This window comes from Antechinus flavipes, chromosome 6 (genome assembly GCF_016432865.1).
Source record: "Antechinus flavipes isolate AdamAnt ecotype Samford, QLD, Australia chromosome 6, AdamAnt_v2, whole genome shotgun sequence".
Classification (NCBI taxonomy): domain Eukaryota; kingdom Metazoa; phylum Chordata; class Mammalia; order Dasyuromorphia; family Dasyuridae; genus Antechinus; species Antechinus flavipes.
Genome location: NC_067403.1, coordinates 80,099,315 through 80,117,584, shown reverse-complemented (window position 1 = coordinate 80,117,584; position 18,270 = coordinate 80,099,315). Strand labels below are relative to the sequence as shown.

The window sequence follows — 18,270 nt, the reverse complement described above, 5'->3', positions numbered from 1 at the left end:
TAGATCAATTACAACATAAAATAATCCATAATACATAAAAAAAAAAAGATGTCAACAAAGAGCTATGAGAAGTGTAGAAATATTCTAAGAATGGAGATCATGTCTCAGTGGAGAAAGCCTTTGATGGGCAAGCAAGATTTGAATACATAATGGGGGAGAGGTGTGCAGGAGGGTCTTCCAGACCTAAGGAATATAAGCAAGTTATAGAGGCAGGATAGCAAAGGCAAATGTATGAGGGACAGTGAGTCATATACTTTGGCTGAAATCTAGAAACCTTCTCAGGTTCTTCAAAAATGACAAAAGGCACACTCAGCCTGCAAAAGGATGAGCAACATTTTATTCCTGGGCTGCCGATTTGAACCCAGCCCATTCAGAAAAGAATGAAAAGTTAATGCTATCTGATGACTTGTCTAAAATGAACTGGTGCTTCTCAAGCCAATTTCCAGAGGACAGGTGTCCATATAAGAAAACCCTTTAATACAAGTGGTCCCTTTGTTGGTAGCTGCTGTGGAGCAATAAAAAGTGCTGAATGGGCTCTTATTAAGACTTGCCATACACTAAGCACCAGAGGGCTAGAAAATAATCTTACACAATGCATAATAGAACTAAAAGGCCACCCGGGCATTAACCCAAATTGCCACTTGCTGTCCTGATCAAACGGATGACTTTTGCCCTAGAAGCCAACATATTTCTGGCCTTGACAGAGAAGAAAACTCCATCACAGGAACTTTTAATAGGGAATTCTCTTTCAATCTTCTACTCTCAGTGTTTCAACTTGAAATCATCTGCTGGTGTGCTCTGGCTGATGAGTCCTTGCACTAGTTCACAAAACACCACAGAAGGCCCTTAGATTAAACTCAATGAAGAAAATCAATACCATGCATCCCAGTCACTAGGACTCCAGTACCATAGACAAAACAACTGCTCACCCAAGTTAAGGATCCAGGCAAACTTACTTCACTTGAGGTAAACAAGATAAAGTTACAAAAATTTAGCAGAACAAAACAAATGGCTTAAGGGATAATTCTCTGTTTTACAAAGATTACATGCTCCCACACTTAACATAGTACAAAGTGAGATGCAATTTAATTCACAATTTTTCAGTTAATCCATGTGCTATGAACACTGAGGTAAGGTATGTACCAGACTTTTGATAGGATCAAAGAATCTCTCATAATTTAAGACTAAAGACCTTCTTTAACTTAGCTCAAGGTTCAGGTTCCCTGATTATTTGCTGACAGAAAAATAACCTAGCTTGTAGTCACAACTAAAAGACAACAGCATGGAGAGAGGCAGAGCTCCTGTTTTGTAGTGCATGTACATGTATATATCTTTTGTCTCTGAATAAGAGGAACAGAGAGAAGAAAATTTCATCAATTCATTAACAATAAACTTCCTAAAATGTGCTTAGTATAAAAGGGCCCTTTTCTGGGTAGGAGCAAGTGCTAAGAGATTTCCCCAATAATACCGGTATAGTATTTGGAGCAAGAGATAAAATTAAGAGCGATGCCAAACAAATGAAGGTGCAGGCAAAGAAAGACTGCAGAGGAATTAAGAATTTCTACTCAGAATCCTAGTCACCCAGAAGTCAAACTGCTAACTGAAGGTCAAGCTCACCTCAGGTACCTATTTATTTGTGCAGCAAACACTCACTGAGACTGTGGAGTCTGTACGAGACATGGCTGCAGGTATGACGATAAGTATATAGTTCTTGCCCTCAAGGAGTGTGCAATGCAGCTTAGCCACATGAAACGTGATAAAGCAGAGCGTAACTGAGTGCCAAAGGGGGTTGGACAGATAATAAAGACTTCAGAGGTGGCAAAGACCAAATAAAGGGTAACAGTCAGGGAAGGCTGTTTGAATTATCTTGACCTGAATTTCAATTAGCTAGGTGATATTCTACAAAGGGCATGCTATATAAAGAACACAGAATAGGTGAGATAAATGGAAAAAGCGACAGGAAGTCTCCAAGTTTGGTTAGAATGGAGAAATGATGCCAAGGAATAGTACAGCGATTAAACTGCAAATGTAATATGCTTGGATAGTGGACAGTACTAGGTTAGAGGCCAAGAAATCTGGACTTGCTCCTTGGAAGTCTTAATAAATCACTAGAGGCTTCTGAGGAGGGCAGGAACACAAAATCTGTATATTTAAGATTATTAATTTGGTAGAAAAGGGAAGAGGCCAGAAACAAAAAGATCAGCTATCTGGCTAATGCAATCCAAAAATTAGGGGAAGAAATAAATTGGGAGTAAAAAGAATAGATAGGTGAGAAATTTTTAAAAGTGGAATCAAAAGGACCTAGGAAAAGGGTGAAAAGAGAGGGATTCAAAGATCATTCAAGATACAAAGTTGAAACTTCTAGGAAATGGTGGCATAGGAAAAAAATAACAAATCCAGGAAAAGGAGTAAGTTTAGCCTAGAAGAGGAATGTGGGTGGGAGTGGGAGAAAAGGAAGAGAAAGATAATGACTTTGGAACTGGATAACTAGGGAATTTAATATATACATTCATCTTTTATACCAAGGGTGTTTTTTCTTCCTAATAATGACATTTAGGTATGAGTGTGAAAAAGAGTATTGTCTTAAGGAAATTAAGAAATCTAAAAGGGCAATGAGAAGTTAAGAAGTTTCATTCTGTTTTGTATCCAAGAGCAAGGGACCAAATTTGCCTAATTTTTTTTAAAATTAAAGAACATTTCCTCTAGAATGTCTACTGTTTCCCTAAAGATATCAGGGAAGATATGTTTGTAATACAAATACTTTGAAAATAAAGTAATCATTTTTAAGAAAAAATGTTATAATTCATGAAATTACTATGGAACTAATTAGATACAGTCCCTTTGCAACAGCAATGGTACTTAAAAGATTAAACAAAATTAACCAAATTATTTAAATATCTAAAAACCACCTTTAATATTTTACACTTATCTTTAGCTAAGATGGGTTTCTTGAAAAAAGTTCCTGGAAGTGATTTAGTTTTATCTCAAAAGAAAATGATTAGTGATGATAAACACAATAAAGCAGCAACTTCAACTTGTTTCATTAAGAGTAAAATTGTCAATACTTCTGTTCTATTTATTTCTATTTATTTATTTTTATCTAAATAGTTCAAAATTACTTATAACCATAATTAAATCTAATTGTTTTAATTTTTCTAGAAGGTAGACAGCAAATAGGCAGCAAACATTTCCATTTAACAGCTTCAAAATCCAAACTGCTAAGGAATAGAGTATCTTTAGACAAGATAGACAAAAAGGTAAAGACAGAAATCCTAATAAGACAATTCTATTGTGCTTATAATCATCAGATCTGCATATGAGAAATTTGGGGTTAACCTGTAGTAAATCTAGACAGAGAATTCAGGAGAAGGCTTTTAGGTAAGAGGGAACATTTTTTATTGACTAAAACTGGAATTCTTTTAGTTTTTAAAAAGTAATCTTATATTATGGCTTTTTTTTCTTTTCCACTCATACCTAAGTGTTTTGATAAGGAAGGAAAAAACAAAAACTCTTATATATTTTAACTTACGCTATAAGGGAATGTATTATTCTATACTTATTACTTGATTTGTAAAATTACTTTTACCACTTAAAATTCATGTACTGCAATTTTGATGGCTGATCAAGAGATGGAAATAGGACAAAAAGACATACTCACCTGACACTTTCATATTGTTTCACAGTCATTAATGTGTCTTCTATTGTTTTGCTCACCAAAGTGTTCACACTTGCAATAAAAAAATTAATAGCTCCAAGAAGAGTTTCTCCATTTTTAGCCAGCAGTTTCTGGGTATCTGCATTGTAGCCAAATTCTTCCTAAAATAAAAATATGTAGGTCATATAAGTAAACCTATCTATATATTAGTAAAATTTATAGAAAAAAATATCATTAGCAAGAAAATATTTAATCTAGAAATCAATATGAATTTTTCAAATTAACAACTTTGCTCTTTCAATCCTTAAAACAATGAGGAAAAAAGTTACTATTTGCTAAACTTATTGAAACAGGATGAAATTGTATTATTGCTAGAACCAAAAAAACTAAAATGAAACATGTTTTATAAATCTAACACAAATGTATAGCTATTATAGGTAAACAGGTAATTGTACAAAATGAAGTATCTTGGGCAACTCTATCTTCTTAGTACATAAATATTAACATATTTTTTCCTTACAACATTATCTAACACCTATTTGGCCATTCTGAAACAGAATTCTAGAAATGGATACATTTAAAAAAATACTTAGCTACCCTGATTTAATCTCATTATCCATTGCATTTTACTTATTATTATTATTATTTTTTTTTTTGCAATTTTCCATCCAAAGTTTATTGGATTGCCTTGGATCACTGAATCATTGAGAAGAACCAAGTATTTCATAGTTTATCATTGTACAATCTTGCTGTTATTGTATACAGTGGATTTCTGGTTCTACTTGTTTTGCTCAGCATCAGTTCCTGCGAATCTTTTCAGGCTTTTCTAAAATCAGTTTGTTCATAATTTTTTATAAAACAATAATATTCCATAACTTATTCAGCCATTCCCCACTGATGGGCATTTATTCACTTTTCAGTTGTCACCACAAAAAGAGCTGCTTACAAACTCAATAATTTTATCGATTGCACTTTCCAATATGAGAAGTCTTAGAATATATGCCTATATATTCTCTCTCTATATTCCATATTAATTAATGTTTTGATGCTCTGAGTCTAATGTATTACTGACAAATGGAAATGTTTGATTGTGTTAAAATTAGGGGTAGCTAGTTAGTGTAGTACAAAAAGCACCAGCCCTGAAGTCAGGAGGACCTGAGTTCATATCTTGCCTCAGTTACTTAACACTTCCTAGTTGTGTGACCCTGGGCAAGTCACTTAACCCCAAATGCCTCAGCAAAATAAATAAATAAATAAAATATATAAATAAATGAAATTAAGCCAAAATTAATAAATACAATTATGGCTCAGGATTCTACACTGAATGTAAAGCATGTTAATCGGCAGTGATTAGTGGGTCATTAAAAGGTGAAATAACTTTAAAGAGATGGAAATTTTAACACTGCAACACAAGATTGGTAGCTAGAGTTTGGGGCAAGGATTAAATTCTTAAGCTTCCGTTTCTCCATATGTAAAACAAGTATACTACCCTATATTATCTACCTGACAGTGTCGATGTAAGGCTCAAATAACAATATATGCAAAACACTTTATAAACCTTAAAGCAAAATATAAATGTCAACCATCATCATCATCATTTCTTTTTTCTTTTTTTTAACTTTTTATTGACAGAACCTATGCCAGGGGAATTTTTTTACAGCATTATCCCTTGCACTCACTTCTGTTCTGATTTTCCCCTCCCTCCCTCCACCCCCTAGATGGTAAGCAGTCCTTTACATGTTACATAAATTACAGTATAATCATTATTATTTCTAAATTAATTAATTAATGAATTTTAAAAATTTATTATAACTTTTTATTGACAGAGCCCATGCCTGGGTAATTTTTTTACAACACTATCCCTTGCACTCACTTCTGTTCCAAATTTTTCCCTCCCTTCCCTAGATGGCAAATAGTCCTATATAAGTTAGATATGTCACAGTGTATCCTAAATACAATATATGTGTGCAGAACTGAACAGTTCTCTCGTTGCATAGGGAGAATTGGATTCAGAAGGTATAAATAACCCTGGAAAAAAAACAAAAATGCAAGCAGTTTACATTCCTTTCCCAGTATTCTTTCTTTGGGTGTAGCGGTTTCTGTCCATCATTGATCACTTGAAACTGAGTTAGATCTTCTCTTTATTGAAGAAATACACTTCCATCAGAATATCGTTGTTGAGGTATATAATGAGCTCTTGGTTCTGCTCATTTCACTTAGCATCAGTTCATTTAAGTCTTACCAATCCTCTCTGTATTCATCCTGCTGGTCATTCCTTACAGAACAATAATATTCCGTAACATTCATATACCACAATTTACCCAGCCATTCTCCAATTGATGGGCATCCATTCATTTTCCAATTTCTAGCCACTACAAACAGGGCTGCCACAAACATTTTGGCACATACAGGTCCCTTTCTCTTCTTTAGTATCTCTTTGGTGTATAAGCCCAGTAGAGACACTGCTGGATCAAAGGGTATGCACAGTTTGATAACTTTTTGAGCATAATTCCAAATTGCTCTCCAAAAAAATCATCATCATTATTAATATAAATTTACTCGAAATGACTGGTATAAGTCTAACAAGAAAAATATTAAAAATTTAATGACTCTTACTGTGTTTTAAATCCCTTTCCTTCAAGGCAGCCTATGTTGCCAGCTTTTTTTTTCCTCCCTTTGCTTCTGCTTATCAAAATTTCATAGTTTGGGATACCCAAGAGTGCTAGTTTATACAATGATGTTTTCTTCTCCTTGGGACAGCTGGTGATGCCATGAATAAGGCTGTGGGTCTAGAGAGTCAGCAAGATCTCAGTTCAATTATTGCCTCAGATACTTTACTAGCTATGAGACCCCATTAAGTCATTAGTGTTTGTTTGCCTCAATTTTCCCAACTGTAAAATGGTGATAATATAGCACCTATCTCACAGGGTTTGTTGTGAGGATCAGATGTGATAATATTTATAAAGTGCTTAACATAGTGCAGACATATAGTACATATTATATAAATGCTTATTTCTTTCCCTTCCCTCTAGCCTTATAAATAAAAATGCATATGCAAAACTGAACACAAATAACATCAGTTAGATTAGTTTTTTTTTTTTTTTTTTTTGGTTTGCTGAACACAGCTGCTATTATATAAGTTGTGAGTCACACTCAAACATAATTATGTCAGCTTTATTGGAGGTAGGGTGGAAGAGCTTCAGTTTTAAAATACATTTATGAAGTCTGAACAATAAAGTTTCCTCTTTAGAGAATGTAAAGCTGTAAGAGCAGGGCCCTTTTTTTTTCTTTTTTGATTCCAGGAGCTCAGCTTAGTACCTGGAATAGAGTAAATACTAAATAAATGCTTGTTGATTGATTGACTGATTGATAAATTGTAGAGAAAACAAGAAGGAAATATTATGTTTGGGCTGCATGACACATTTCATTTACTGTTGCTTAAAAGGAAAAAGTTAAAGTTAAGAACTGCTTATAGGATTGTTACAAAGGCAAGCTTTGGGTATAGGTTGGAATAGATGATCAGAGATCCAGTCTCACTGCAATTTTATGATAAAATGAGAATTAAAACATTAATGGGTAGAAATTTCTGTATTTCAATTCATACAAATATGATTTATCAAAAAATCCAAAACAAAACAAAACAAAAAAATACTCCATCAAAACCAAAACCCCAAACCAAGACTTCCTTTTTTCTCTTAGTATAGCAGCATTAAGTGTACTCTCTAATACATCATGTTCCCACAATATTTGACTTTTATTTGTCTGGTTTAACGCCACAATCTGTCATGATCAATCCTAGAAACAATTCATAAAGTTAGCCATAAACAAGAGTCTGGCCAGCTAAGAAACTTTAATATTTTGCTTTAAAAATTATGTCCTACATAAAAAGCAAGCAAAAAGAATTGTAAGGTCTCATGACAGATTTTTCAATCCCGCTATAACATCCTAATACTTACCAAGTTGTAACCTTAGAATAGGCTAGTAATTATCTTTTTAACCATATTTTACTTAAGACTCTTTAAATTACACACTAATCATGAAAGCAACTGACAGGATCAAAAATAGACTAGGCTCTAGGAACACAAGTCTCAGTACACATAAGAGTCTTTAAAAAGTGAAAAGTTAAAATTAAGTCCTTCCTTCCCCTCTACCAATCTAAATACAAATGGATAATTATAAGTTGATTCTAATATAATGTAAGTGAACTTTATGAGGTTAGACTTGACTCAGATATATTCTAATTAAATATTAGATTAATGGAGTTTTTATAAGAGGGACAGTGTGGCATAATAGTAAAGAACATTGAACTGGGAAAGCTGGGGTTGGATTTATCAATTAGCTCATTATAAGACTCTGGGTGAGTAATATTGCCTTTCTGAGCTTCTGGTCACATATCGGCATGTATAAGAATTCAGAAATATTCCTTAATCATGATTTAGCAAATGCAAACCTCAAATTTTATGAAAATCTCAATAGGATACTTTATAGAAACCATAAAAACAGGTAGGCAGATGGTACTCATATCAAGAATTATGGAACTGTACAGGTAAAGAGAAAGAAATTTACTATAATAGGAGAATAAAAAATAGTTTGGTATATATGGCAAAAAAAGAAATGATTAATGGATTAGTATTTGGGTTCTATTTCTGTCTTTCCCTATATATAAAAAGTAACTGCTAAACTCTAGTCTTAAAACATACAAGAATATGGAATTACTATTAAGGTGAAAGCTGTTGGAAAAGTTAAGAGAGTTGCTTAGTGAAGCTATTACCATATGCCAAATACCACTTTCAACTATAATGAGTTAAACGATCTAAATAGAAAACAATTAAAAAACTATTAGAGAAAGGAATACTCTATTTGTCTTAAATGTAGCCAGGAGAAACTACTTCTCAATTCCCACCAGCAGAACTGTTCCATGAAGGGAGGATTTTATTGTAGAAAAGGTTTTTCAGAATAACCAGGATTATATTTAAAATAAAATTTTTTTGTAATTTTGTAACTTATAAAGATTATTAATGTTTACTACAAACTTATTAGTGAAAGGTCTAACATTTATAATCACTAATGATCAATAAAAGTAATAAGCACTTTCTGAGAGAAATGGTCAAAAGATAAAACCAAATATTTTTGGACTAAACAATACATTTTTGAAGGAAGAAATACAAATTGGGAATAACCATATTAAAAAGATACCCAAATTCCTTAATATTTAGGGAAATTAAGTCAAAACAGCCAAAGAAAAATCCTGTACATAGTAAATTAGGAAAAATGGTAAAACATGATAAAAATTAAATAGCCATGGTACTTTTAGCATACAGGTAACCAAACACCATATAATATTATCTGTGGAACATAAGCTGATATAAATTTTTTTTAGAGGACATTAAAAAAGTGTACAATGAGTTACAAAATTAATATTATCTTGTTATCCAGCAATTACACACCAGTGCTTGATCCTAAAGAAATCGTGAAAGGGAGAAAAAAAAATCTTATCTTTATATAAACATTTGTAGTGATTTTATGATAATAAAAAATAAGAAATAATCTATATGTCTACCTACTGGAGAAAAGCAGCATAAAAAAAATTAACAGAAGACATTTACCATAAAAAACAAACAGCAACTACACTAGCAATATCTATGACAAAAAGAGAGATTACCAGAATAGCATAAACACTGATTATAAATATTTATTTTATTTAAATTTCATTTATTTATTTACCCAAAAATTTATTTTTTATTTAAAAATTTTAAAATTTATTTTATTTTTATCTTTTATTTATCTAAAAAAATCACTTTATTTATTTAAAATTTTTTTCATTTTATTATTATTTATTTAATTTTTTTTTTTTAAAGAACATGCTAGACTGAGAAGCTAATGGAATAAATATATATTTCATTTATTTGCTGTCTATTTGATTTGGTTTTTTGTTATTATTGTTGTTTTATTAAGATCGAGGACAGGATAATGGTGTTATTTGTAGTGATCGACTTTAAATCAGAATCTTGGTTGTGTTAATTACTATCTGGGTAAATCTGAATAAGTTAACAATTGTGAGCCAGTCTTCTGTGTGAAATGAAGGTTTTGGGTTGAATAATCAGATTCCTCTATGGCTCTAAATTTACAAACTTATCTTTAAATTTATTTATTCTTTTTTTCCTTCCCCTTTTCCCATTGTAATGTATATGGTTCTTATTTGGTATCATTTGTTGGGAAATCACCCTTTATTTGCTCTTATTCTTAGCTAACTAGTATTTTCTGTACAATTAAGAAATTTATTAAGGGGCAGGACTAATCAAAAGTATTAAAAAGGCCATCTGTTTTGGTATGGCCACTAAGCTAAGAATGATTTCTACATTTTACTATGAAGTTTTATTGTATTTAAAATGTTAAAACCATTTCTATCTCAGTGGGAAGAGGCTGCATTTATCCCTTTGGATGTAGTTTGCTGATGTCTGGACCAAGTGATTTCTAAGATCCTTTATTGGTTTTACAATTCCATGATTCATATATTTAAAAAAATAATTATAAAACTGAAAATATATTTTCTTAAAAAAAATAAAACTCCAAGACTTAAAACAGATTCAATTATAAACTCTCAACAAGGAGTTAATAAATAAATTATATGAAATCACAGCAAATGGGATATAGCAGTACTGAAAATCTGGCTTTTGTAAATATTACCTAATTTTCTAACTTGTCTACTCTTTTTCATATCATAAACATTTTGATAATACCAAAATAAATTCCCCCCTTTTTAATCCATATCCAGTGTCTTATTTTCCCCCCAAAATTTTTATTTATTTATTTGAGAGGCAATTAGGGTAAAGTGATCTGCCCAGGATTCCACAGTTGGTAAATGTTAATTAAGCATCTGAAGCTGGATTTGCACTCAGGTCTTTTTAACCCTGGGCCAGTGCTCTATCCACTGTGCCATCTAGCTGCCTCTTCAAAGTTTTATTGATGTATTCAGATTGTTTTTTTATTTTTCAAAATACATGCAAAAATAGTTTTCAATACTCATCTTTGCAAAACCTTGTGTTCCATTATTTTTCTCTCTCCTTCTTCCCCTCCCTCCTTCCCCTTTTCCTAGACATCAGGTAATCCAATACTGATTGAACATGTGCAATTCTTCTAAACATATTTCTACATTTATTGTGCTGCACAAGAAAAATCCAATTAAAAAAAAAAAAGAGAAAAAACCAAAGCAAACACCAAAGGTGAAAATACTCTACTGTGATCCACATTCAGTCTCCATATTCCTCTCTGTGGATACAGATGGCTCTTTTCATCATGATTCTATTGGAATCACTTAGCTCTTCTGTGATAAAATAACTAAGTAAAATGAACAATATAGTGATCTCATTTGAAAGTGTATGAAACATGACACATCTGTAGCACCTTTTTCACCTTTCAATTAAAGTAAAAATTTAATTAACAAAAATCCACTATTATTTTTTTCCATCTCTCACTTTAATAAAAAAGAGGAGAAAGGAAAAAAAAATTAATTTGAACAAATATGCAAAGTCAAACAAAGAAATTCCCTCATTGGTTTTATATATATATATGTATGTCTCATACTGTATTCTAAATTTACTATCTCCCTACAAGGAGATGAATAGTATGTTTTATCATTATTCTTCTGGAATCATGGATAATCAGCATATCGGTCATAGTTTGTAAAGCTTTTAAAGCTATTTGTCTCTATAGCACCGTTGTATAAATTGTTCATTCGGTTTGGCTCACCTTCACTCTGCATGAATTCTCAGAAGTCTTTCCATGTCTCTTTGAAATCATTGACTGGTTATAGCATAATAGTTCTCTATCATATTCATATACTATAATATTTAGTCATTCTTCAATTGATGGGCATCCCTTTAATTTCTTGGGATTTTCTGTTATCAAATAAAAAATTACTAAAAGATATTTTGGTAAATATAGTATTTTTTTTCTAATTTCTTTGGTCTTTTGGAGTATAGGCATGGCAGTGATATAGCTAGGTCACTGAGGCATACTTTCTTTTGTGTATAATTCCAGATTGCTTCCTAGAATTCTGTATTCACAGGTTTACCAACAGTTCATCATTGTGCTCGTTTTCCCAAGCCTCTTCAATATTTTTTTCTTTTTTCTGTCATCACTGTCAATCTGTGAGATGGAATCTCAGAACTGTTTAATTAGCATTTCTCTAGTAATGATTTGGAACTTTTTTTCATATGGCTAAAGATAGCTTGGGTTTCTTTCCTTAAGAACTGCCTTTTCATATTCTTTTATTGGGAAAAGGGCCTTTTCCAAGTGATGAATGGTCCAAGAATATGATTCACAGCTTTCAAAGAAAGAAATCTAAGAACAAATGTCTAATATGCTAATTATGTAAGAAATGAAAATTAAAACAAGTCTTAAGCACTATCTCATGCCCAATCAGATTAACAAAGTTGACAAAAAAGGGAAAATGGTAAAATGCTAGAGAAGCAGTGGGAAAAACAGGGATAGCAATGCATTTGTTGGTAAGAGCCAAAAACTGGTATGGCTAGACTGAAAAGCAATTTGAAATTGCTCATACAGCTACTAAATTCATACCCTTTGATTCAACAATACTGCTAGTAAGTCAATACCTACAAAGAGATCAAAGAATGAGGGAAAAGCCCATTATATTTATAAAAAATATTTGTAGCAGCTATTTTTATGGTGGTAAAGAATTGGAATCTGAAGGGATGCCTATCAATTGGAAATGTTTAAACAAGTAATGTTATGTAAATGTGAAGGAATATGATTATACTGAAAGAAATGATGAAGGGGATGGTTTCAGAGAAACTTGGGAAGATTTGCATGAATTGGTATAAAGTGAAATGAGTAGAATCTAGAGAACAATTTCTATAATAGCAACAATCCTAAAAGACAAATAGCTTTAAAAGACACAGGAATTATGATCAATAAAATTAAAACCAGAATTTCAGGAAGATTTAGGATAAAACATGCTATGTACTTCTGGAAAGAGAAATAAAAGATTCAGAGTTCAAGCAGGAGTGATTTATTTATTTATTTTTGATGTGGTTGATATGAACTTCTGCTTTGCTGCACGACACAAATTTGTGACAGTTTTTGTTTTTCTAATTTTCTCAATGGGAAGAAGGAAAGAATTTGGAGCTGAAAGTAAAATTAAAGAAAAAAAAACCCACAATTTTAAATTTATCAATTTGAATTCATTCTTTATGTATCCTGGAAATGATACCTTTATCACTATTTACAGAAATATAGACCTAAATAATTATAACAAGTTTTATTGCTCAGAGGTAGAACAAATCAGTATCATTAAAAAAAAAAAAAAAAGAAAACACCACTTAAATTAATTTACTTATTCAACGTCACACTAATCAAACTATCAAAGATTATTTTGCTGAACTAGAAAACATAAAATGAAATTTATATACAGACAAAAAAAGTCAAGACTTTCAGGGGAAAAGAAGTTGGAATGAAAGGGATCTAGTGTTGTCCAACCTCAAACTATACTACAAAGCAATAATTCTCAAAACAATTTGGCACTGGTTAAAAAGCACAGCAATAAGACATTGGAATGGATTAGGTACATGACATGGAAGAAAATTTATCTAGTAACCTGGTATTTCACAACTACAAAATCTTTAGCTACTGAGATCAGAATTCATATTTGACAAAATTTGTTGAGAAAACTGAATAGTAGCTTGGAAGAGATTAGATTTAGATGACTATCTCATACCTTATACCAAGGTAAGCTCTAAATGGATATGCCCTAAATATAAAAGGTCACATTATAAGCAACTTAGAGAAACAGAGGAAAAAAATACCTATCTGACCTATCCCCAGAAGAAAATTACAAGACCAAATAAGACAAAGAGGATGGTAGAAGATAAAATAGATCATTCTGATAAAGTTTTTACATAAACAAATACAATAAGGCTAATAACATAAAAAATCAACTGGGGAAAAAAAATCTTTGTGGCAAGTTTCTCTGATAAAGAAATCAGGATACCTGTCTACCCCCCTTCAAAGAGTCAGCAGTATTTTTCATGCTGGTAATAAATTATTTTAACTTTTATTACTTAAAATAAGAAAGCTTGGGTTAATATGGATAGCTAAGGAATAGCTATGCATCAAAAAATACTTTTAGGAACAAATATTAAAATTTATACTCTAAAATTAATAATTTATATTAATGGCTTGGGTAAATAATGAATATATGATGAAGTCAGTCAAGCAGGTAACCACTTGCCCACTTAACAAGAGTCATTACAACATGAGAGACCTGAAGATTGGGCAAGTAGTTGTTCAGATGAATCAGAGCCTTCTAACTGCTCCTGTTACTACTCCCTAACAGATGAAACATTGGTGGTATCTAGTTTTAGGTAGGAAAATAGGAGAGTTGTTCATACATACATAAATTGAAATTTGTTCAACAATTTTCCAAGGCTACTTTAAAAAATTTTCAATTTACCAACACTATAAAGGGATTATAAGCAATTTTGTACATTTAGATCTTCTTTTTTTGATATTTTTGGGGTAGTGCTATCTTTTGGTCAAAGAGCATAAAATTTTGGACAAAGTCAATGTGGGAATTTGTATGGCTTATCTATTGCCCTGTCCTTCCCTCACATCTACAGGTTTTTTCCTCCATCACCGATGGGACAGAAGATAAATGTTTACTAACTGAAAAAATAAAGAGGGTTGGTAGTATTTTCCTTTATAAAAAATTGGGACTCTACCATATTTCCTTTCTCTGAAAAATTCTTCTGGATTGCTTCCAAACTTTAAATGAACAATGTTCATAGAATCTCAGAGTTGGAATAATATCACTAATAATAGATCACATTTACTTATGACTTTAAGGTTTGAAAGCACATAACACATATTGTATCATTTGGTTCTCTCAGCAAACCTCTATCATCTTAAAAGAAGTTAAAAGATTTACCCAGAGTCACCAAGCTTAAAAAGTGTCTCAGGAGGGAATTGAACCTAAATTTTTCTGACTCCAAAGCCAATATTCTTTTTATTACATCATGCTGTATCTCAAAGGACCTTCCATTAACAATGCAAAATAGTACTTGTTAAGTTGCCCACTAAGAATCTAGGATTCTAGATACTAGAAAAAAGACATGAGACATTCCACTGCAACACAAGTGACATGTATTCAGAAGTAGGGTCTCTGCTGAAAGGCTTTTGTCCAGTGCCCTTCTAGATAGCTTTAATTATCATCAAGTTGTTCCTTAAAATGAGCCCAAGTTGACTTCTATTGCTCTTTGGGACACTAAGAAGAAGAGAATCAATACTTCTTTAATGAGACAGCCCTCCAGTTATTTGGTAGATAGCTAGCATGTATCATTTCAGTCTTCTTTTCCTTAGTGACACATCTTACATTTTCTTCATTCCATGTGCCTCATAAACTCTAGCTCATGTTCATGGGGTGGAATGGATCATTTTAGACAGTATATAACATACTTTCTCCAATGCATGCCATATAATTCTGATGATTCATACTAGAGATGCAGAATATGAATTTAAGAAACTTAGACAAGTTCATTAATAATTTCTTTAGTATCATTTATTTTTAATTCTAAAATTACTTATGCTTTTATTATGTCTTCAGAACAAGACTTTCCTAAATCACATATAAAATATATTTTGGAAAACTAACTGATCCATTAACTCCCTTTTAACATATGTGTAATTCTGTGTATATACACAAGCATATTTACATGTGTTCTGCCTATCTTCTTAGCCCACCCCCCAGCCAATCTATTAGAAGAACCTTACATGGAGTTCCAGGGACTTCAAACTCAGGTCAGCAAAAGCATCTCCAAGTTGCCTCTGAGTGTGTATCATCTGGAAGAGCTGGGAGGACAGTGTCTGAGCCAGTTTCAATATGTTTTCATATTTTCTCTTGTTTTCTCTTAATATATCAATCTGAGCTTCTAGTTCAAGGTCCACTGTTCTTGAGCCACGACCCAACTTCTCAGAGATAATTTGACGAGTACACTAAAAGCAGAAAGATAAATTTCATTTAGAAAAAGTTAAAATGATCTAATAACTTAAAAGTTACATATGTTACAACGTGCAGTGTACACCCTTTTTTGGCTTCCAAAGAGCTAGCTGCAATCTTATGCAATTGCCCCTCCCAAGTTCAGAATGTATACCAAAATGAAAAGTGTCTTGACTGCTTAGAAGTTTATCAGGACTCAGCAAGAATGTTTACTGAACAAGTTTCAACTCTTACTAATCTGAATATTTACATTGTTTTCAGACGGCATTTAGAATTAACTAGCTAATTATATCTGCCAAATAAAGCTGACTTCTCTTGCAAAGATACAAGTTTTAGGTTTTTAGTGGATTTTAAAAATTGTGGAGATGATGCCAAAGTATGGACAGTATTGAAAGGCAGGAAGACAAGGAGGCTCTGGAAGTTTCTCTAGAAGAATAAGATGGTCAGTAGCTGGATGCAGGACAGTCCCGCCTTTACCCCACTCTACCTCGGGGGCCTTCCCACTCTGATTCTCTTTGTCTGAGATCCCTTCTACTTCTAGAACTAGATCTCTATGAATTCAACATGATATTTAAGGGTAAACAAAATAAGACAGTCCAGGGAAGGCCTTTTCCCATCTGGGCCTGGGAAGACTTTTATATATTTTCAGGCAGATAAGAAAGAACCAAAGGAGAGAGGGAAATTAATAATGCATGATTGACAATGGTATGACCCACACTGTTGACTATGCTTTCATCCTGAACACCATCTCTTCTGGGAAAATTCTCTTGGTTTACCTCCCACCTATTTGTCTGCTCCTTCTCAGTCGCCACTACTGACTCATTCATATCATCACCTTAACTGTAGGTGTACTTTAAGAAAAAAAAAGAATGAAGCCCTCTAAGCTTCCTCATTTTTCTTCATCCATGAATTCTCAGAACTTCTCAGCATCCCCTCTGACCACAGAAAATCTTATTTCTCATTAATACTAACTTCCTCCACTGAAGTCTTTGAACTCATTCCCTCTTGCTTATATGATTTACTTTTCCATTAAGGGTAATTCCCTTTATCTGAAGCTTTGGTCCCATTCCTTTTTGTTCTCCAGGACCTTGCACAGTGGGTTTGAAGTCTAAGAGTTCACCTCTCAGCTCTGCTACTTATTATCTGTGTATTGTCTTTAAACCTCACTTTCCTTATCTGTAAGATGAAAGAAATGGACCCAATGGTCTAAATCCTATGATCTCTTTCTCTTCCCCTGCCTTTTTCCCACTGGGTTTTTCCCCCATTTGCCTACAAACATTCAGGTTTTTCCACCCAAAAAAATAGTTCTCTGAATCTCTGACTCCCATAGAGTCCCCGTGCCCATACTGGCACATCCAATCCAGTATTGGATATTTCCCCTGACTTATCCTCTGACTCTCTTCAAACCCTTGTCTCTTCTACTATGACATCCTAATCATCATATCTAATGGCCTATTCTGGTTGTTAGCCTTCTTGACCTCTCTAAAACACAGAATATCCCCTTCTATGACATCTTTTATTTTTTGGCTTTAGATAAAACCCATTCTCCCGATCTTTATCTCTCTGGCTCTTTTGTCTTCATTGGATCGTACTTCTAATACTTTAAGGAAAACACTTCCCAACGTTCTGTATTTAGCCCTTTTCTCTCTCTACTCTTTCCCTTGATTATATCACTTATTTTTAGAGCTTCAAAGATTACTTATATGCAGATGACTTCCACATAAATCTACAGATATGACTTTTCTGCTCTTAGGGACCTCTAAATGTGTAATGGCCATCTTCCCTAAGAGGAAGGCACACTTCAAACTCAACTCATTCAAAAGCCAACTTATTTTCTTTCCCTCGTGAACCTAGTTGTTATTCTCATCTCATTATTTGTAAGTGGTACCATCATAGACTCAAGGGCTTCACATTAAGAATTTGATGGCATCTTTGATTCTTATTCCTCTCTTCAAAGTTCCAGATCTAGACAATTACCAAGTCCTTTTGATTCTACCTCTGAAATGCCCCTTGTCTCCATTTCCACTTTTCTGCTACTTTATTACCATTCTCCTAGATTAATTCAATAACCAAAGAAATCTTCCTGCCTCTATTCTCTCCCCTCTAATCTACCCTTTTTTAAATGGCAGACTAATCTTTCTCATGGTGGACAACTAGGTGACTCACTGAATAGAGCCTGGGATCAGGAAGACTTGAGTTCAAATCTGGTCTCAAAGATTAAAGATTTATTAATTGTATGTCCCTGGGTGAGTCACTTAACTCCCTTTGCCTCATTTCCTTATCTGTAAAAATGAGTTAGAGAAGAAAATGGCAAATCACGCCAGTATCTCTGCTAAGAAAACCCTAATTGAAGTTAGGAAGAATTGGGCATGATTGAAATGACTGAACAATAACAATCTTTCTTATCATATCACTGCTATTCAAAAATCTTCAGTGGTTTCCTACAGTCTTCAAGTAAAAATCAAACTACTTAGCCCGGAACTCAAGGTTTTCAAATATCTAGCATACCCTCCCTTTCTAGCTTTATGTTGTAATTCAATTCATTTATACTATGCTATAGTCAAATTAGTCTGTTTTCTGTCCTAGGTTTATCACCTCTGAT

At 32.9% G+C, this 18,270-nt stretch overlaps 1 protein-coding gene across 3 annotated transcripts in view; it reads right to left on the bottom strand.

Annotated features, from left to right (window-relative positions):
• ARFIP1 (ADP ribosylation factor interacting protein 1) overlaps positions 1-18,270 on the bottom strand; it is a 146,927-nt gene that overhangs the window by 50,271 nt on the left and 78,386 nt on the right. For all 3 annotated transcript variants that reach the window (XM_051966027.1, XM_051966028.1, XM_051966029.1), the window contains 2 exons: positions 15,443-15,664; positions 3,659-3,816 (listed from right to left, as the gene is read on the bottom strand). In XM_051966027.1, the coding sequence (XP_051821987.1) occupies positions 3,659-3,816; positions 15,443-15,664 (380 nt within the window). The remainder of the gene's footprint in view (positions 1-3,658; positions 3,817-15,442; positions 15,665-18,270) is intronic.